We start from the raw sequence: 21,985 nt of genomic DNA, 5'->3' as shown, positions 1-21,985 counted from the left end.
CGGCCCGACCCAGTCCCTCACCCGTGTTGTGCTAGTGCGGAGTGCCCCAAACCCTTAGCCCGGCCTGAACCCGGCCCAGCCCAGCCCGACCCATTGAACACCTCTAAGTATGACAAATATTGACTGATAGTCTGGGGTGGAGTCTATAAGCTAAAATTTAGGGGAAATTCCCAAAGGTCTCAACTTCAAATCTCATCAAGAGCAATCTTGAAAATGGCATGAGACTATACCTTCTAAATTTGGCAGCACACAGGAAACAACTTCTCAAGAAAAAAAAAAAAACAACGGAAACAGCGGCAGAGCTACATTTCTGAGACAAGTTTGCAGAATAACATAAACACAGAGAAAACATGAGTAATCAATTTGGAGATGTTGATATAAATATTTCATCTTTCAACTGAATGCCTTGCTGTTGAGATTACGCAACAGAACTCAACAGCGTAAGCATTCCTGCATTCTCCCAGATAGGCGATATCAGGGATCCGAAACTAATAAGGGACTAGGAGATAAATTTCCATTTCTGGTTGTCACCCTTTAGATTCTTAGAGAATGAAAGATATTTGTCATCATGGGTTTCCTTGCCGTCACGGCTCCGAGCATCCATGGCTAAGCCAGTGTTAGTAGCAGTCACTAGGTATGTAAACCCATAACCATCGGTTTCGCTTTCAGTCCACATAAAGGAATTGTCTGGAGTATTAGGCCTGTTTGCCAATTTCAACTGCACCAAAAATAATTAAAAATTTGAGCAACTAATTAATTACCATATATAAGCGGGTTTTATATTAAGGTAATGATATAAAGTCGTAAACTCACTGGTTGATCAGCTGAGGATTGTTTAGCAGCTTGAAAATTTGATTTGTTAACTAGCATAAAGCTCCCGGCTTGATTGCTTTGGGTATCATCCTTGTACCATTGCTGCATTAACAATGTCAACATATAAAATTAATTAATTAATTAATTATACAAAAACTGATCTTCGCCGAGACTGGTATCAGTTAATGAACTAATCAAGTATTTTTTTTTCTTTTTTTTTTTGTTGATGACGAGGGGGTTGAATCCCCCGGGCCCATGTATTCCCGCACAACCATATGGACTATATAAGCCACCCTCTTCGGGGGTTGTAGTGCCCATGTGATCATGGCCCCAGTTGGTAGACCTGGCAAAACGGGTCAACGGGTCGGATTCGGATCGGGTCAGTTCGGGTTTCTCATTAATTTCGGATTAACTCCGGTCGGGACGGGTCATTTCGGGTTTCAGGTTTGTTGGTCGGGTCAATTCCGGGTTGTTTCGGGTCGGGTCATTTTCGGGTCAATGAATAATGGAGAAAATGTCATTTTAAGTCTTTTCGGTTCAATTAGATTATATTTCGTTGGGTCATTTTCAGATCAGGCCAGTTCGGGTCAAGAAAGCTCGGGTCATGTTCGGGTCAGGTCGGGTCAATTAGGGTTTTCGGGTCACATTCAGGGTGATGTAGTTCGGGTCTCGGGTCAGACTTTTCGGGTTGGGTCAATTAGGTCGGATTGCTTTTGGCAGGTCTACCAGCTGGTAGTCGAACCCGGGACCTGTCAACTCCTGCATTTCTGCAAGTTTTAAGGTTTAACCCGGCTACCACTGAACTAACACCACTTTATAAATAAAAAAAATGTTGAAATCGAAAAGGAAAAAAATTGTAACTACCTGAGTGGGATCGTTGGGGTTGGGAGAGGCAAGAACAATATTTCCGGCTTTAATGGCAATACAGTATTGAGCATCCCTTGCTAAGCAGTAGATCATGTTACTTGGCTGCGTATACACAGGAGCCGGGGCAGGGGCAGGGGCAGGAACAAGTTTCCACTGCGCACTCTCTTTGATATGGTATTGATCAGTACAGCGATAAATAGAAACGAAAGCGCCATCAAAGACATCCTGAGCATCCATAGCATTGGTACTGAAACCTAGCGGCATGAAACCGTTATACCCGCATCCGAACCCTATAGATTCGGTCCACACAACGTAACCGGGGACATTATTGTAACTGGGCTTGTCCACCAGATACAACTGTATGATTGATTATATACCCCATAAATAAAAAAGGACAAATAAATATAAGCAAGTATAAAATTGTAATGCTAGAAATTATAGAAAAATGAGTCGTCGTCATCGTCATCGTCGTCACCTGCTGGCTGCGAATATGGCTAATAACCTTATTAGTGGCTTTATTGATCAGCATGAATCCGTACGAGCCATCATTCTCTTTCGACCACAGCTGTTTCAGCCACACAGAGAGTGTTTTCAGATAACATTATGGAAATTGTGACGACAAATGAAAAACGATACCTTATTCATCATATTTCGAATGGAAAGAAACCTGATAAGGATCAGAATCGTCCGGAAGAGCAAGAAACAATTTGTCACCTCGAACGGTAACACAGTAATCACCACCAGGTCCTTGTTTTCTACACACTAATCTGAAAGCCATTTTATGTATCAAGATATTGAGTGTTGAGAGTTGGATTATATACACACATTAATCATCCTATAACCACATTTGTTTTGGTTGACTCTTCTTAGTCGTCGTTTTTATGAATACTATTCTCTGTACATTATAAATACAACCGCGTTGAGCTCGCGTTGAGTTTCCTGGGAAAAACTATTTTTTTTTGTATTGCTTATATTAATCCGAAAATGTACAAGTTACTCACCTTATGGTTTTGACATTTTGCCAAAAATACCCAATTTTTTGGGTTTTTTAAATTAGAGAGGAATAGGGCGAATTAGTGAAAGAGTAAAGGATATTCTTGTCTTTTGGAATGAAAACGTCATCAATAGGTTATTAAAATGTCGTTGATGTTTTACAATCTGGTTATTAAATAAAGTGGGTATATTTTACATTCATAATTGTATGTTTTCCTTAAATTACACACAAATTCTCATTTGTGACGGCGGTATCCGTCACAGGCTTGTGACGGATACCGTTTTCTCTCACAAAATACCCATTGAGAGGTGAGTGAGAAGTACATGGGGGGGTCCCACCTTGTCCCCTCTCCTTTTTTGTGAGAGATCACAAGCTTGTGACTGGATTAGCCCGTCACAAGCAAGACTAATTGTAAATTACATTGGTGCAGTTGCATACTATTGCATTCTTGTTTCAATAGGTCTTGTTATAGACGGGTGGGGCGAACAGACGGGTAAAGACCTCTAATAAAATGGGTAGGGAGACAAGGTGGGGTACCTCCCATGTGCTTCCCACTTTATGACAAATGGGTATTTTGTGAGGGGAAATGGTATTCGTCTATACGTATAGACGGATAATGTCCGTCTATAATGAGAATTTGTGTTCTTGTTTTGCTTACTGTATTTTAGTGCAAGTTGTACGTACACTTGCAAAGTTGCACCACAGAAGGATAGAGTGTTACCCGGTGTCATAGTCAAGTATCACCTTTACACATGCATTCTTTGTTGAAGGGGTCTTCACTTATCATGTGAGAAGGTACGTCGAAATTGGGTGTCACCCGATGACGCCAACTCATTTTCGAATAATTAATGTACGGAAAATTCACGTGTCATCCTTGTAGGCTGGGCCCGTCACCGCCACTTAGACGGTCTCCTGACATGGTTAAGATGCCTACTCTTGGTCAAATTGATAGTGGTGATTCGGATAGGGTGTTGTCACAGGAGTTAGCCGACAGTTTTCGCCATGTTTTAGACGAGGAGGAGTAGTCGGAAGAGGGGTCGGGTGGACGAGGAGGAGAGTGACTTTCGGTTTGTAGCGAAACCGACATCCCAGTTACCACAACTCAGAGGGTGGCCCGGGATCCTTTAGTCCGCTATTCGAGTACTAGGGAGACTCACAGAGAGGTTGAAGCCGCTAAAGAGGGCCACTTTTTGGATCCTCAGAGGTTCTGTTTTAGGTAGGCCTAGTAACGGAGTTTTGGTGGCCGTCTTCAATGAGATTTTGTGTTCACACCCAATTTCACAAACATTTCAAGGTCCCACTTAATTTGATTTATTTTCAACTTTCAATCCTGAAGTCAGTATTATCAAGTGGTTTGCAACCATTATAATCTTGAAGGGAGGTAGACCCTATTTTTTTGGACTTGACCCTGTTCTTTTGAACTGAAACTTATAGGATTTGAATCGAATCAACTTATAAGATCTCGAATCGAATCGAATCGAACTTATAGGATCTCGAATCAACTTATAGGATCTCGAACTTAACTAAACTTATAGGATCTCGAACTTAATCGAACTTATAGGATCTCGAATCCGAACTTAGAAGATCCGAATCGAATCAACTTATAGGATCTCGAATCGAACTTAAATTAAGTGACGTATAGGATCTAAATCGAACTTATAGGATCTAAATCGAATCGAATCGAACTTATAGGATTCGAATCGAATCGAACTTATAGGATCCGAATCGAACTTATAGGATCGATTGAATCGAATCAACTTATAGGATCTGAAGTGAACTTAAATTAAGTGACTTTAAGTCCAAAAGAACATGGCCTTAAAGTCACTTAAGTTAAGTTCAGTTTAAATCGTATAAGTTCAGTTCAGTTCAGATTCAATAAGTTCAGTTTAGTTTAGATCCTATAAGTTCAGTTAAGTTCAGATCTTATAAGTTCAATTCAGTTTAGTTCATACAACTTATATTAACTAAAAATTCATACCCGTTTTCTAATATTGACAAATTGAAAAAAAAATAGTACGTTTTTCATTTAAATCAATGCAAAAAAATCAAATAATAAAATTATCCAATACACATTATTCTTAAATAAAAAAAAAAATCTTATAATTTGTTTATGCTAAACTGCTTACTCATTACTTATTCACAAGTTCACTCATCTCATTAATATTTTTACCCTTATTTCACCTATACCTCATTAACCTCAACAGATTGAGACATGTCCAAAACAAAGCGCAAGGAAGCTATGTACAAGGTACGGAATTACATAGTAAAAGACATTTGGCGAGACAATGGGTTCGATTATGTCAGTGAAAATGAAAATGAAGATGAAAGTGACGAGAAGGATGATAATATGGAAAGAGATGGTTAGAAAAAAAATGTAATATGTAATTTATTTTTTATTGTAATGTATTGTAATTAATACTTGTATAAAAAAGTAACTCATATAAAACGCAAAATTTTTATAAGTTTAGTTCGACTTCTATAAGTTCAATTCATATAAGTTCAGTTTAGCTCTAATAAGTTCAGTTCAGTTTAGTTCAACTCCTATAAGTTCAATTCAGTTCAGCATCTATAAGTTCATTCAGTTCAGTTCAACAACTTAAAGTTCAAAAGAACAGGGCCTATCTCTCTTGTTAATCAACTAATAATTCAAGAATTACATTAAATTATGGATTAGTTAATTATGGTTAAATAAATTAAGGTTTATAAACTTTTGTGTTAATGAAAAGTAGGAACATATGAAGGCTAAAGGGCGGCTGGGATGGAAGGGGAAGGGGTGGAGTTCAGGCGTCGGAGGGAGGCATGTGGTTGTAACGCCCCGAAAAACAAGCAGCTGACTCAAAATAGCTCTTTTATTTAACAATAAACAGTAGCAGAATTACAAGGGCGTCACCGCCGTATTCCCCCTTCGTAGAATACAAGGCTAAACAATTAAAATAAATAAACTATTAAAGCTTAAAACTATTTACAACTTGTACTTATTATCCTCTATAATGTCAATTCCTCACACTTGACCTTTCCCGATACCTGTACCTGAAAAAGAGTGAAAGTAACGGAATCAGCCGGTTGGCTGAGTATGACTCAAGTTCCCTCCACCGGCCTTATGTCAAAACATTTACTCAAAAGAAAATATCAACTTTATATTGCCCAATACGATACTTACCAGAATACAAATATTTCCTGTCAGGGACCAACCCGGTATCCCAAAAACATTATATGACTACCATACCAACAGGATATATATATATATATATTCATATGACACTACTACCGGTATACCATTACTGAAAAGAATAGACATTACGGAGTAAAACTCCCACCGGGTCTAGAACCCATCTCCGTGTACACAAGCTAAATAGTTTTCAGTCCATGGGCCATCGCCCCTCAGTTTATATATTGAGCCAACGCTCGCAGGGCCAACGCCCTCTGTTTATATATATGGAACCAACGTTCCTGGAGCTACTGCTCCTGGGGCCAACGCCCCTCATGTGTACACCGGTTATATAATAATGTCATCCCAATCCAATAATCGTATCCCGAATGCTACAATTGGCCAATTATGCAATATGACAACAACAACAACCTTATCACAGTCATATTTACATAAGACGGTAACTAATATAACATGTGAGTAATATAACAATCATAAGACGAAATTAACAATAAAACAAATATAACGGATTATTTCTAATCTCTTATTTCAAAGGTAAATAATTACTTATATCGACAAAGGGTCCCGAAATCATACCTTATTGTGAAGGTTGGTATAATATACGGAGTACTTGAGACTACTAAGCAACCTTATTGCTATTGCCCTTCCCCGTAATATTGCTAGAATTCTCCTTTTGCCGTTCTCTTATGCGCCCCAAACTGCCTTATGCAATTTTAGTGTATATATAAGGATATGATTAAATGATATCCTAGGTGAGTCACAATTAAGGGTCTACGTGGATTGCTAAAGAAATTACTCTTGTTTACTTTTTTTTTTTTTTTTTTTTCTTTTCCATAGTTATCTATATTAGTAAATAAACGCCATACATACAAAAAATGTTACGGGTTATTACATTATACCCTCCTTAAAATAAGTTTCGTCCCGAAACTTGAAATTTGAAAATTGAAAAGTTCAAAACTTCGGTTTTCCAATACACAAGAGTGTTACAAAAATTTTATTTCAACAAAAGTCTTTTAATCACATTTATCACAAGAGTGATAAAACTAATGGAACACACGAATTCCCGTCGCGAACAAGAATTCGAGAAATCCAATTCAAAACGAACTCAAATTATGTGTTAGTAGGCGTTGGACTAGTTATTAAACGTTAATAATAACAAGTCCTAGCATCCCACCTACCGCACAAGCTAAAGAAAACAAAAATTGAAAATTTTATTTTCAAATTCTAAGCAATGGTTAATTAACTTTTTTTTTTTTTTGAAATACACAAGGAACTAACAAGAATTAATTTGAACTTTTGTAATATAAGAAATAGTTTGAGTATCAAAACTTCGAAAACATTAAAGTAATATAAAAATAGAATGAGTGGAAGGCAAGGAGTAAAAATCCGAAAGATAAAATGTCCTGAAATTTGACAACATTTTTACTAAAACAAACATGTGTATGCTCTTAACAATTAAATATGGGATTTTCAGAGGGTATAACATGTATAATAATATACACATGAAGGAGATATAAAGGACAAATACAAGTAAAACATAAACATGATCAACATGAAACCACACATATGCATACAATCTTGAAATAAATGACTTGAATGAATAGATAACACAACGATATTATCTACCCCACTCACTATTAGTCGGTTTCTATATATTTGTTACGAGTTTTATACTAACCCCAAGAATTTTTTCCCCGCTAGACGTGTGGCCGAAGGCTCACCATGTGGTTGCAGTGCGGCTCTGATACCAATCTGTAACGCCCCGAAAAACAAGCAGCTGACTCAAAATAACTCTTTTATTTAACAATAAACAGCAGCGGAATTACAAGGGCGTCACCGTCGTATTCCCCCTTCGGAGAATACAAGGCTAAACAATTAAAATAAATAAACTATTAAAGCTTAAAACTATTTACAACTTATACTTATTATCCTCTATAATGTCAATTCCTCACACTTGACCTTTCCCGATACCTGTACCTGAAAAAGAGTGAAAGTAACGGAATCAGCCGGTTGGCTGAGTATGACTCAAGTTCCCTCCACCGGCCTTATGTCAGAACATTTACTCAAAAGGAAATATCAACTTTATATTGCCCAATACAATACTTACCAGAATACAAATATTTCATGTCAGGGACCAACCCGGTATCCCAAAAATATTATATGACTACCATACCAACAGATATATATAATATATATATATATATATATATATATATATATATATATATATATATATATATATATATATATATATATATATATATATATATATATATATGACACTACTACCGGCATATCATTACTGAAAAGAATAGACATTACGGAGTAAAACTCCCACCGGGTTTCTGTTATTTTTTTTTTTTGTCGATTTTTTGTTGTTGGTCAAGTAGTTGTTCTTCTATTGTTGTTGTTGTCGTCGAATTTGGGGTGTTGTTGTCGTTGTCAATGAGGTGTTCGTTGGGCGTTGTCGTGGTGGAAGGAGGGCTGAACCATGGACGAAAAGTGAATATTCAACAATCATAAATGAAGCGTTAAGAACGATTAACACCTAAGAGAGGAATGAGGTGAATTAGGTGTACCTTTTAAAATTTTATCCTTAACTTGGTTAATTAATTAACTTAAGTAAAGAATATTGAAGTACAAGACTTGAGAGATTTAATTGAATGTAAGTTCAGAAGAAGGTACATTAGTTCTATGTCACAGTATAGGTGACTGTGACACAGAACTTGATTAGGTACAAGCGAGAAATAGCAAAGTGGAAGAACGTAAAAATAAATGAACAAACAAACGACATTTTAAAAATTGGTTCAGCCTCTACTCCGAGGCCTACGTCCAACCGTTATTTTATTACTTGTTTAGAAATTTACTCAAACTTGCTAAACCCCTTACAATGAAAATAACTCGCCAACCTACTCCGGTTGCACTCAAACTTAAAGCTACTCCGCTTCAAGAGTTTATGGGTTCTATCTCAAGGTGTTACATAATCTTGAATCTCAAGAGTTCACTAAATGAACATGGAGATCACAATTAAGATCTAACACGAATTATGGAACAAACTCATTATGTCACAGTACAACGAACTGATACTTGGAGGTTTTACAGCTTTTTCGAAAACAATTTGAAGACTTTAAAAATCAGAAAAACGTTTTGCAAACATTTGAAGAACAAAGCTTTAAATACACAAATGATTTGCAAAGTTTTACAATAAATGCTTTGGAAGTTTTAAGAAATAAATGTGACCAAGACACTCTATTTATAGTGGATTTAGTCTTAGGTAAGTACAACTTAGAAAAATTAAATCCAATATTAAAATGGTAGCCTTGAGTGATGGTAAGTGTTAGACTATAGGCTTGAGGCTTAAGAAATCAGAAAACTTAAGCTACTACACTCAACATGTGACATTTTACCAAAATGGCAAAAAACTTTTCTTACTTTAGAAGTTTGACAAGTCTTCTTTGCCATTTTTGTAAAAGGTGTTTGCACAAATCTAGAAACTTAGTCAAGTGGGTTTGTGACTCCAAAATTTCAAATTATTTTCAAGCTTTTGAAAATTCAAATGTTTAAGGTTTGAAGTTTGCAAAGTTTTAACACTTAAAACATTTTGGTCGAAATTCCTCCTCCGTATGATAGTACCAGAAACCACAGTACAGCGTAGTGTTGCATGGTTTTGCCATTACTTGACTTAAATGAGAATGTTCCACTTACTCTTATATTTTTCGACTAAGGCTTAGAAAATATAATTGTCTTGACTTTCTTGATTAGCTTGATCATCTTGAATCATTGTTGAAAGTCCATTTGATTGCTTCAATCACTAATCATTTCAACTAAGAACAAACAATTAAATAACAAAGGGACTTGGCATCATCAACACAATGTGTTCTAACAATACATGGTCCAAACGTTGAGATTTAACGTTTAACCATGGGAGACAGTTGAATTTCAATGTTTCTCCATGGTCTTTTCTCCCCTTTTAGACATATTACCCAAATTTCTCCCTTTGTCCACCCTACAAAACGTGAAAAAGCCCTCTGCATGGGTTAAACCTTATCAAAAATCTCGCCCATCTCAATCTCCCTCTTCACCTCTGTCGTAAAATAATTTTTACTGCCATCTTCACCTCCTCCTTTACATTTCGACATGCTCAGCTTATAGACTATTTACTAATGTCCATCTTAGACATATTAAAGTACCCTCTTTCTCTCTTCAAAGCGAAGATGGTGGGAATAAGAAACCCATGATGATTTTCAATAATTAACACTAGGCGTTGTTTGTCCATCTACATAGTATAAAAGCCAAGTTTTTTTAAGGCTTCCTATTGGCTGATGAGTTTTATAAATTTGGCTGCATATGGATCTCCCCACTTTTTATATACTGTTTTGTTCCGGGTTTAATTCCAGAGCAGGTGTTTGTTACCACTCGTAGCTAACAGAATGATGTCCTTGCTTGAATCCTCCTTGCGGTCTCCTGAAACGATGAACAAACTGAGGGCTCGGCTTTGGCCGAGCGTACTCACTCCGACGCTCAAGTCAGTAAACTCAGAGAGAAGTTGTTGTAACTTGGCTAAGAGTGTATTGTAGAGAGATAAGCAAGATATTACCAGATGAATAGTGGTTATTAGGTCAATTTGTGGATCCTTTCCTCAATGAAGATTGAGGAGTATTTATAGGCTTTCGCCTTTTGTCACGTAGTGGCCAAGTGGCTATCAGGTGAAAAAGATCGTTATACCCTCGGCCGATGGACTGTGGCGGGCTCGCCGAGGGTCTTGGATATGAGTACGCGGTTTGTGTCCCGGCTGGCTAGTTGTCTGGCCGAGACCCGGTGTGACAGATGGGCTTCACCGGCTAGACTGTCTAAGTCGTTGACTTTGCTGTGAATACCCTTGACCTTGCTCAATGTGTTGACTTGGTCAGCGGTGCAGAATATGCCCCATCAATTTGCCCCCAGCGTAGTCTATGCCGTGGTATGGGCTTCGATGTATGTGAACGTATATTCTGCGTAAGTATTTTTGCAAAATTTTTGGTATCGGCTTCTTCTGAAGCATCGGCGTGGTTCTTGTTAGGCCGTACCATATATCCCCCCTCCACATGGATGCGTAAAGGGTATCCGATGTGGGAAATAATATGACGCTGGCCGAGACCAGGGCTGAGAGTGCCGGTTCTTTTTTGATTGCCCCCGGTCGGTGCTTCCTGGCTTGGTCGATCATGTAGCCGGCGGAGAGCAGGCACCTAGGATTTTGTTGAGGGAGATGAACAGGCGAAGAGATGTGAATGGGCGTGTTGAATACGCTTGGTAACTGTAGCATTGATTGACATTCAACTGTTGCAACGATTGACATTCCGTGGTTGCATGTCTGACACGTGTCCGCTTGCTGATTGGTTGACGCTTCATGGGCTGTGCCCTGATTGGTCCTTCTTCATGGCCTTTTCCCTATAAATAGGGTAGTTACTCCGTGATTTTGGCCATTATTTTCATTTCCTCAAATTTTCAAAATTTTCCACCAAAATCTTCCTCTTTAAACTTTCAAGGGCTTTCTTTTCTTCCAATCTTCGGTCTTCGATCCGGCGAGTGTATTTCTTCAAGGTAATCAAACAAATTTTCTTTTATTTCGTTTGTAGTTTGTTGTGAACATGTCTTCTGCTGATGCTGGACCTAGTAAACCCGCGTCGGGGGGCCCTAGGTCTCCTTCTCCTGAAGTTGATCCTCAAATTCTTGAGGAATGGGAGGACTCTGATTCCTATGGCGATTTTGGTGATGATTTCGGTGATGAAGAGGAAAGGTCTCGTCCTAATGAAGGGAGGCAGTATGTTATGGATCACGGCGACGCCTGTAAGGTCCGTTCTGACCGTGCTTGGGCTCATAAGCTCGCCATTGTTCAAGGCGAGGAATTTTTCGAGGGCCATTTTTTCTTCGGTAGGGGATACAAAATTGTTATCCCTGAGGAGGGTCAGGCCGTCTGTTGCCCTCCACCGGGCCACACCGGCGTGTATATGCGGCATTTGGAGTATGGGCTCCGGTTTCCGTTGAATGAGCACGTTATGGCCATTATTAGAGCTATGAACGTTGCCGTTGCACAACTGCACCCGTTGGCTATGAGGACCATAATCGGCTTTGTCTGGCTCTGTCTCTTCAAGGGAGAGGCCCCAACGGTGAATTTATTCCGCCGGCTTCACCATCTCAAACCATTTTCTCGCGCGTCGGATGGTACAACGTGGAGATGGAGCCGGGTTATGTCTCTGTCAACAAACTTTCTTCCTGCAAGGATCGGCAAGGCCAGTGGGTGTACGTTAAGGTCTTGGGATGACTATCCGCCGCCTCGCTTTTTCGGCAAGACCGAGTTAACTTGCGGTGTGAGACTCGGCGAGCACGATAGATGGGTTTCCCGGAAGAAGCTCAAAATGGATGCTAGCGTGTCTATCTCCGGGATGATGAGAAGTCGGCAATGAGGCTCTTTGAGGTGGACAAGAGTGGGGTGCCGAAAAGATGGATTCCTCCGACGCGAGATCATCCTTCGGGATGAGCCGCTCTGCCATGTCGGCCTCATATCGGCCCTAGCACAGGGTGAGTGGGGTCGGTGTGAGGCCCATCGCCGCTCTTAATGCTCTTGCTCCTCGAATTCCGGTTTATTTCCTCTACTTAACTCTTTCTTTGTTTCTTTCGCAGACCACTTTGGAAAGGGCTTGTCGAGGATCTTCTCCGAGAGAATGGGGCCGCACAAAGATGGGACCGTTGCCAACTTGCATCCCAAGGCTCAAACCCACGACCGTAGGAGGTCGCCGGGTGATCTTATGGAGCAGGCGGGCCGAGGGGCTTGAGCGTGGAGGAGGCTCGGGCGAAGGTTATCGGTGGCGTTGTTCGTCGGACGCGGAAAAAAAGGTGTCTTCGGCGGCGAGGGCGTCGACGTTGGCTCCAACTCCCACCCCCCCTTCTAAAAAGGTGGAGGTTGTTGATATTCCTTCCGAGGGGGACTCCGATGCGGAGGAATCTCCCCTTATCCGAAAGAGGAAGGAGGCAGCCTCTACCGTTGGCAAGGAAGTGCCTCCTCCGGCCAAGAAGGCGAAGCACGGTACCTATTCATTCTGTGGCCTAAATTTAGCCGAGTCATTGGGTGCTCCCGATGACAGCTTCTGACATGTCGATATACGTTGATACGACGTCTTTATTAAATTTTTGTAGGCCAGGCGCAGCCGGCTTCGCTCTCGTTGGGCGGCGGTGGAGGGGACCTCTGCGCGAGTTGGTGATCAAGGCGTCACCGTCAACCCTTCATCCCAGAAGGCTTCCTCCTCCCAGCCGCAGGTTGGGGGTCAAATTGTTACCACCGTCCCTTCATCCCAGAAGGCTTCTGTCTCCCAGCTTATAGAGGAAGGCACGAAGCTAATTAGGGAGCTTGCAAGGTGGAACGTGGTTACCGCATTGCTCGTCTCACGGAGCGGGAGAAGGCCGTGGCTCGAGCCGTTCATGAGCGTAATGCCGCTAAGCGGTGGGCTGCGTCGGCAAAGCCGGGTCTCCTTAATGAGCGGAAGCTTAGGGGAGATGCTTTGAGAAGGCGCTCTTGGGCGAGAGAAAACTCGGGGAGGACGCCGAAAAAGAGGTCCTTCTTTGAGAGAGCCAAGGCCGAGGCTGCGGCGGCCCGAGGCCGCGAAGTCTGCTGGAGAAGTGTAACCACGTTCTAGGGCGTGCCGACCTCTATCTCCAGCAGAGGAACGAATCCGAGGGCCTGTTTAAGGCCCAGGCGGAGGTGGTTCGGGGCAAAGAGGCCATCATCAAGCGATGAGGAGGCCGACATTGAGATGCTCCAAACTGTCATGCTTCCCAATCTGTGCGCTGAATTTCGGGACTTGGCCGAAGGAGCTGCTAAGGAAGTGATCGATGAGCTCTTCCCTCTTGATGGTTCCTTTCCGTGGGGTAGATATGACAAGTCGCTTGATGACAAGCTCGAGGCTAAGGAGAACGCCATGGTGGAGAAGGCCAAGGAGGTCAGTGAAGGCAAAGATTGATAAAGAGGCGGCCGCAGAGAAAGCGACTCTTCTTTGAGAGGGCTAAGGTGGCCAAGGAGGAAGCGAGAAAATGAGGGCGGCCGATGACGCCGAGGCCAAAGCCGAGGCCGCTAGGAAAGCTGCTGGGTTGCCTATTGAAGAAGATGCGGCTATCGCTACTGACGGTAAGCAGCACCAGGCATAGGTTGCTTGATGAGGGCAAGCTTACAGTAGATCTGCTTCAGCTCCTCACATACCATCATGTGCTGCTTGATGAGAACAAGTTTACAAATAGATCTGCTTCACTGTCGGGGCTGATTATTAAGCCCTTCCTCCCCGCCATCCTTTGGTGCTTCAAATGATAATTGTAGTCTTTTTGCTTTTCTCCTTGTATTTTGTATCCTTTGGTAGGTTGTGTTATCTCCATTCTTTTCGCCTGCAAACTGTTATTATAAATAAGAGTTCGTTTCTTTTGCCTTCGGTATGGCCGAGGTCTTTGCTTTATTTCTTTTGAGCGTCTCAACGGTATTTAGTGTTTCCACTTTGCCTCTGGCTTGGCCGAGGTCTTTTCTTGTTTTTGTCCGAGTTGTCCTCTTACGTTATTAATTGAGCGTCTCTTTTTGTTTGAGCCTTGGTTTGGCCGAGGCAGTTTAGAGTGTGTATCTCAACTGTTTTTTTAACGCTTTTGAGGCATTTTGATTTGTTTATCAACTGCGCTGGCCGCGACTGTCGCGGTGTCTTCTTTTTGATGGAGACTGCCGCTCTTGTCGGTACGACAGTAAGAGTCGGCGTCCGGATAGCGTGTTACGCGGCGTCTACCACTTTAAGTGACTGCCGAAGCGTCTACTATTTGGGGTGATCACAAAGACTACATTTCTTCATGGGGGCCACCGCTCTTGTCTATGACGCTGTGAGCTGGCGCTGGATAGCGTGTTACGCGGCGTCTACCACTTTAAGTGATCGCCAAGCGCCTACTATTTGGGGTGATCGCCACGCGCTACATTTCTTCATAACGATCGCTCTTGTCGAATCGACGATGAGACGGCGTCGGCCTCTTTTAACGATCGCCGCTCTTGTCGAATCGACGGTATGAGACGGCGTCGGCTTCTTTAACGATCGCCGCTCTTGTCGAATCGACAGGTATGAGACGGCGTCGGCTTTTTTAACGATCGCCGCTCTTGTCGAATCGACGGTATGAGACGGCGTCGACTTCTTTAACGATCGCGCTCTTGTCGAATCGACAGATGAGACGGCGTCGGCTTTTAACGATCGCCGCTCTTGTCGTATCGACAGTATGAGACGGCGTCGGCTTCTTTAACGACTGCCGCTCTTGTCGAATCGACAGTATGAGACGGCGTCGGCTTCTTTACTCGTACCAGTGATTTGTGGGGAAAATGGACATCTTCATGGGGGACTTGGTCGATTTTACATTCGATATTAACATGCGTCGGGATGCCCACAGCTGTTTTGGGCACCTCCGGCGCTATACAAGGTCTGTCGGTTTCTAATGCCTTATCTAGAGGCGCTGTTCCCCCAATGTCGGCCGTCGGTTGCATCCATAAGGTCGCCCTTCGGTTGTGAGGATGAGCTTTTCCCCTTCTCTCGATCGCTTCGCCACTTTGAGGGATTGCATGTTGCATCCTCGCGCGATATCCGGATGTTGACCACCTCGTCCTTCTCGTCTTTGGAGACGAGCTTATGCGCTTCCCCCGGTCCGAGACATACATTAGTGTCGGGGCTCGGATGGACATCACCGCGTCGGCATCGCTCGGAGTAACTCGGCCTATTAGGACGTTGTAGGCGGATGAGCCGTTGATGACGACGAACTCGGCTAGGACATTCTTGGCCGCATTCCCTCGCCGAACATCACCGGTAGTTTGATTGAACCCGGGGGTACCGGCCACCCGGAGAAGTCAGTATAGTGGATGGGCGCGAGGGCTCAAGTCCTTGATTCTCGGCCGAGGTCGGAAGCACTCCCGAACATGATGTTCGTGTAGGCGCCCGTGTCTATCGGACATCTCTTCACTAGGTGGTTGGATATTTCCAAGTTGACTACGAGTGGGTCGCTGTGAGGGGCGATGACTCCCTCGTAGTCCTTCCCTCCAATAGTCATATTGGGAGCGCTGGAGGCGGCGGTCGCTGCGTTGGGCACAAAGTTGATAGCCTGATACATGGCTCGTTCGGGTGCCGTTTGTGCCCATGAGCGGACCCACCGTTCTCGTTACCTCCGATTACTACATTGATAACTCCTATCCGTTGAAAAACGGATGTCTTATCCGAGCCGCCGGCGTCGGTCTTCGGCCTTTGGCCACATACTTGTCGAGGCTCCCCTTCCGATTAGCTCTTCAATGGCATTCTTCGAGATGCCGGCGATTGTCGATGAGGTGGCCGGCGCAACCGTGGTACTCGCAAGATCTTGGTTTGAGTCACCGTCTCCTTTTGGCTTGGGAGGCCGTTCCCACTTCGGCCCTCGCTTCGCTTAGGCGAAGACCTTGGCGGCCGATGCGACCAGAGGGGTTTTGTCATGGTAATGCCTTTGGTAAAACATTCCCGAACCGTCGCCGCGCCCGTCGAGGCCTGTTTCTTGCGTATCTATCGACCGTGACTGTTATTGTCACGGCGTTTATCATCGGATCGTGACTGTTGTTGTCACGGCGCCTCTCATCCGGCTATCATCCCGGCGGCTTTTTCTCCCGAGGGATCGGCCTCGGCGGGGCCCACCCAGGTCTTGTGGTAATCTTCCACCTTGATGGCCTGGTCGGCCATCTTCCTCGCGGCGTCTAGGCCCGGCCCCGTGCTTGATGAGCTCGTCTTTTAAGTTCCCCTTTGGGAGGCCCTTCATCGGTCTGGGAGCCGCCGGTTCGGGATTGATTTCCCGAATCTGCTGGACCTTGCCGTCGAACCTCTTCATATAGCTTCGTAGAGACTCGCCCTCCTCCCGCTTGATAGTTAGGAGGTCCGACGTCTCCACGACCGTCCTTTTGTTGCAAGAGTCTTGGGCTAAGAAGGCGTCCTTTAGGTCGGCAAACAAGATATCGAACCGTCGGGAAGCCCCTTGTACCAGTTTTGAGCCATCCCATGCAGAGTCGTTGGGAAGACTCGGCACCACACCTCATCAGGCTGCTCCCATACCGACATGTAAGACTCGAAAGCCTCGGCGTGGTCGGTCGGGTCGGCTGTCTCCTTTATATGTGAACACCGCAACTTCGACTTGGTTGGCACGGCGGTGTCTAGGACATAATCACCGAGGGGTGTTTGACCACGTGTCGGATGACACGCGGCGACCGACTCCTCGCGTTCCTAGTCCGGCTTCTCTCCTCGTAGCGGGAAGGACTTCTTCTCCGGCTCGGCTTCTTCTCCGCTCTCCGAGTCGGGCTTCGCCGTTCCCCGGGGTGTGCCTCGTCGGTGTTGCGGCGGCGATGTCCTCTCCCGAGTACGAGAAGGACTTACGTTTACCACGACCACTTTGGGCTCCTCCGGCGTCTTGGTAGGGTCTGCTTCTCCCAGTGCTCCGTTCAAGTTTCTTGGAGTCACGTTCGGGCCCCGGCCTCCCGGACGGCTTCCGCCGCTCGTGTCGGCGTGCCTATGTGAGCCGGTGTACTCCCACCAGGTCCAGGAGTGTCTTCAGTTTTGCTACGTCAACCACCTGTCCCATGATGGTGACCTGGTTGGCGGACGGCGGTGTGTCCGGTATTATCGGCATTCCGAATTTCGGTTGGACTACTCCGCCGGTGGAGGGTTGCACTACTCCAGAATGGTGAAATGTATCATCTTGGTGTAGCTCGGTTTCGTCGGTCACGACTACTTGTTGTTTCGACATCTTAGCTTTTTGGGTGGGTTTTTGTGTTTTTGTTTTTGTTGTTTGGGAATGAATGTGACTAGCTTCTAGTTTGCCTTTCCCACAGACGGCGCCAATTGTTCCGGGTTTAATTCCAGAGCAGGTGTTTGTTACCACTCGTAGCTAACAGAATGATGTCCTTGCTTGAATCCTCCTTGCGGTCTCCCAAACGATGAACAAGCGAGGGCTCGGCTTTGGCCGAGCGTACTCACTCCGACGCTCAAGTCGATAAACTCGAGAGAAAGTTGTTGTAACTTGGCTAAGAGTGTATTGTAGAGAGATAAGCAAGATATTACCAGATGAATAGTGGTTATTAGGTCAATTTGTGGATCCTTTCCTCAATGAAGATTGAGGAGTATTTATAGGCTTTCGCCTTTTGTCACGTAGTGGCCAAGTGGCTATCAGGTGAAAAGACTGTTATACCCTCGGCCGATGGACCTGTGGCAGGCTCGCCGAGGGTCTTGGATATGAGTACGCGGATTTGTGTCCCGGTGGCTAGTTGTCCGGCCGAGACCCAGTGACAGGCCGATGGGCTTCACCGGCTAGACTGTCTAAGTCGTTGACTTTGCTGTGAATACCCTTGACCTTGCTCAATGTGTTGACTTGGTCAGCGGTGCAGAATATGCCCCATCATGTTTAATTACCTCTCTCCTCTCATCTACTCCATTCTTGTTCTGATTGGTCTTATTCAGATGTCGATTTTTAATTACTTAAATCTTAATTCTTCAATCCAGTGATTAGTGATTCTATTAGAAATATTAATGATTAATATCGATCCGTGCATTTTTTTGCACGAGTTTAACACTAGTAATAGATCATTATTATTGAAGAGGAATTTACCGTGTTCAGATAAATGTCGATGGTGGTTTATTTTGATGAATTAGGATTTTGATCGGATAAGAGATGGACAAACTGAGGTGATTATATTAATGTTGGGTTTAATCAATATTTATCGTCGATTATTAGGTTTAAGAAGTAAAAATTAAATTTAATGTTAGAATGACAAGTCAACACAAGAAAGTCTTTTACAAAAAGAAGAATTGAAAGGTAGTTGAAAGACAAAAATAAAAGGAAAGGGACTAAGAGATAAATTTCCATTTCTGATTGTCACCCTTCAAGTTCTTAGAGAATGAAACATATTTGTCATCATGGGTTTCCTTGCCATCACGGCTCCGAGCATCCATGGCTAAGCCGCTGTTAGTAGCCGTCACTAGGTATGTAAACCCATAACCATCGGTTTCGCTTTCAGTCCACAGAAAGGAATTGTCAGGAGTAATAGGCCTGTTTGCCAATTTCAACTGCACCAAAAATAGTTAAACAAATTTGAGCAACTAATTAATTACCATATATAAGCGGAGTTTAAGGTAATGATATAAAGTCGAAAACTCACTGGTTGATCAGCTGAGTATTGTTTAGCAGCCTGAAAATTAGATTTGTTAACTAGCATAAAGCTCCCGGCTTTATTGCTTTGGAAATCATCCTTGTACCATTGCTGCATTAACAATGTCAACATATAAAATTAAGGAACTGATCTTCGCTGAGACTGGTATCAGTTAATGAACTACTCAAGTTTTTTTTTTTTTTTGTTTGATGACGAGGGTGTTGAATCATGCCCCAGGCTCATGCATTCCCGCACAACCATATGAACATGTAAGCCACCCCTTTCGAGGGCTGCAGTAGCCATGTGATCATGGCTCCAGCTGGTAGTCGAACCCGGGACCTCTCAACTCCTGCATTTCTGCAAGTTTTAAGGTTTAACCCTGCTACCACTTAACTAACACCACTCGATAAAAAAATGTTGAAATCGAAAAGGAAATAAATTGTAACTACCTGAGTGGGATCGTTGGGGTTGGGAGAGGCAAGAACAATATTCCCGGCTTTAATGGCAACACAGTACTGAGCATCCCCAGCTAAGCAATAGATCATGTTACTTGGCTGCGTATACACAGGAGCCGGGGCAGGGGCAGGGGCCGGGACAGGGGCTGGGGCTGGGGCAGGGGCAGGAGCTGGGGCTGGGGCAGGGGCAGGGACAGGAGCAGGGGCAGGGGCAGGGGCAGGGGCAGGGGCTGGAGCAGGGACCGGAACAGGTTTCCAGAGCGCTTTGTCTGAGATTGGAAAGGGATCAAAATAGGGATAAAGAGAAACGGATGAGCCATCAAAGACATCCTGAGCAACGATACCACCGGTAAGGATACCAAGCGAGCCGAAATATCTATACCCGCATCCAAAGTCTATAGATTGCATCCACAAAACGTACCGGTCGACATAACTGGGCTTGTCCACCAGATACAACTGTCCCATAAATAAAAAGGACAAATATAAGCAACTAAAGCAAGTATGGAGTTATTAGTTAAAGAAGAATTCGTCGTCACCTGAGTACCAATATTGGTCAGATGTCTAGCAACCTTATTAGTGGCTTTATTGACCAGCATGAATCCATCCAAGCAATTCTCTTTGGACCACAGCTGTTTCAACAACGGAGATCCTTCGGAGCAATTCTCTTTGTACCACAGCTGTTTCAACAACCACAGAGGGTGTTTTCAGGTAACATTATGGAAATTGTGACGACAAATGAAACGATACCTTTATTCATGTTCCAAATGGAAGTAATAGGAATAAATATAATAGTTGGCCGGGCCTCAACCATCACCGTAAGGTTTTGGTTGAGATAGTTCTTCTATCATGATATCAGAGCCAGTGTGACCAAGAGGTCACGGGTTCAAATCCTAGCAACTCCAATTTCAGCACATGGTTTGCGGGAGCCTATGCACTAACCACTCTCGAGTGAGAGGGCGTAATAGGAATAAATATAATAGTTGGGTTTTGGTTGAGATGCTTTATCTATCAGAAGCATAAACATATATATAGAGAAATAGAAAGAAACCTGATAAGGATCAGAATCGTCAGGAAGAGCAAGACACAATTTGCCAGCTCGAACTGTAAGACAGTAATCGCCACCAGGTCCCTGCTTTCTACAGAAAAATCTAAAAGCCATTTTATGTATCAAGATATTGAGTGTTGAGATTTTGATTATATACACACAATAATCATCCTATAACCACATTTGTTTTAGTTGACTCATCTTAGTCGTTTTTATGAATACTATTCTCCGTTAGATTATCTACTTATTTTCAACATTATAAATACAACCGTGTTGAGCTCGCGTTGTGTTTCCTGGAAAAAACTTTTTTTTTTTGTATTTCTTACATTAATCAAAAAATTTACGAGGTATCCTTGAGGTTTGACATTTTATCCTAAATATCCAATTTTTTAGGCTTTTTGAATTAGAGAAGAATAGGGTGAGTTAGTGGAATAGTGAGGATATTGTTGTCTTTTGGAATGAAAACGTCATCTATAGTTACTAAAACGTTGTCGATAATTTACAATCCGGTTATTAAATAAGTGTGTACATTTACATTCATAATTGTACTGTTTGCCTTATATACATTGGTGTAGTTGCATACTTGCATTCTTGTTTTGCTTACAGTATTTTAGTGCAAGTTGTACACTTGCAAAGTTATACTACTGACAAAGCGTCTTGCTTGTGACGGACACTATCCGTCACTCTGAATACGGATAGTGTCCCTCTCACAATAAAGCAAGTGAGAGGGCAAGTGGGGAGAAAATGGAGCACCCCATGAATAATGCCACTTGCATATTATGAGAGGGGCACTATCCGTATTCAGATTGTGACGGATAATATCCATCTTCAATGGGAATTTGTGCATTGCTGAATGGATATAATAGGGTGCCACCATTTATTAGGTGGCGTCGAGATTGAGTGCAACCCTTTTACATACATTCTTTATTAAAGGGTCCTCACTTATTGCATGTGAGACGGTGATGCAGTGTGTCACCCAGTGACGCCAACTCATTTTCCAATAATTAATGTACGGAAAATTCATGTATCATCCTTTCAGGCTGGGCCCCGTTGCCGCCACTTAGACGGTCTCCAAACATGGTTATAATGCCTACTCCCAGTCAAGTTGATAGTGGTGATTCGGAAAGGGTGTTGTCATGGGAGTTAGGCGACCGTTTCCGACATGTTTTAGACGAGGAGGAGCAGTCGGACGAGGGGTCGACGGACGAGGAGGAGGGTGACTTTCGGTTTGTAGCGAAACCGGCATCCCAGTTACCAACATTGACTCAGAGGATGGCCCGGGATCCTTTAGGCCGCTATTCGAGTATACTAGGGAGACTTCCTCGAGCACGACAGTCGAAGCCGGCCAAGAGGGACACGTTTTCGGTCGACGGACGAGGAGGAGGGTGACTTTCGGTTTGTAGCGAAACCGGCATCCCGATTACCAACATTGACTCGAGAGGATGGCCCG

The 21,985-nt window shown here is 43.4% G+C and overlaps 1 protein-coding gene across 3 annotated transcripts; it reads right to left on the bottom strand.

Annotated features, from left to right (window-relative positions):
* Positions 1-279: 279 nt before the first annotated feature.
* LOC141596198 (ricin B-like lectin R40G2) lies at positions 280-20,808 on the bottom strand. 3 transcript variants are annotated; one of them, XM_074416301.1, is made up of 5 exons: positions 20,539-20,802; positions 2,156-2,245; positions 1,678-2,037; positions 814-915; positions 280-718 (listed from the first exon to the last, which is right to left on the bottom strand). In XM_074416301.1, exons 1-5 carry the CDS (start codon positions 20,647-20,649, stop codon positions 500-502), a joined length of 882 nt encoding a protein of 293 aa, XP_074272402.1. In that variant the 5' UTR covers positions 20,650-20,802; the 3' UTR covers positions 280-499. The 3 variants fall into 3 exon arrangements, with proteins under 3 accessions (XP_074272402.1, XP_074272401.1, XP_074272400.1); XM_074416300.1 differs by lacking the exon at positions 20,539-20,802 and adding an exon at positions 2,348-2,632; XM_074416299.1 differs by lacking the exons at positions 280-718; positions 814-915; positions 1,678-2,037; positions 2,156-2,245 and adding exons at positions 18,576-18,952; positions 19,045-19,146; positions 19,485-19,946; positions 20,027-20,167 and having other exon boundaries at positions 20,539-20,808.
* Between the last annotated feature and the right edge of the window lie 1,177 nt (positions 20,809-21,985).

Source organism: Silene latifolia, chromosome 8, assembly GCF_048544455.1.
Source record: "Silene latifolia isolate original U9 population chromosome 8, ASM4854445v1, whole genome shotgun sequence".
Classification (NCBI taxonomy): Eukaryota; Viridiplantae; Streptophyta; class Magnoliopsida; order Caryophyllales; family Caryophyllaceae; genus Silene; species Silene latifolia.
Note: the sequence above shows the minus strand (reverse complement) of the source record. Positions and strands in the feature narration are given on the sequence as shown.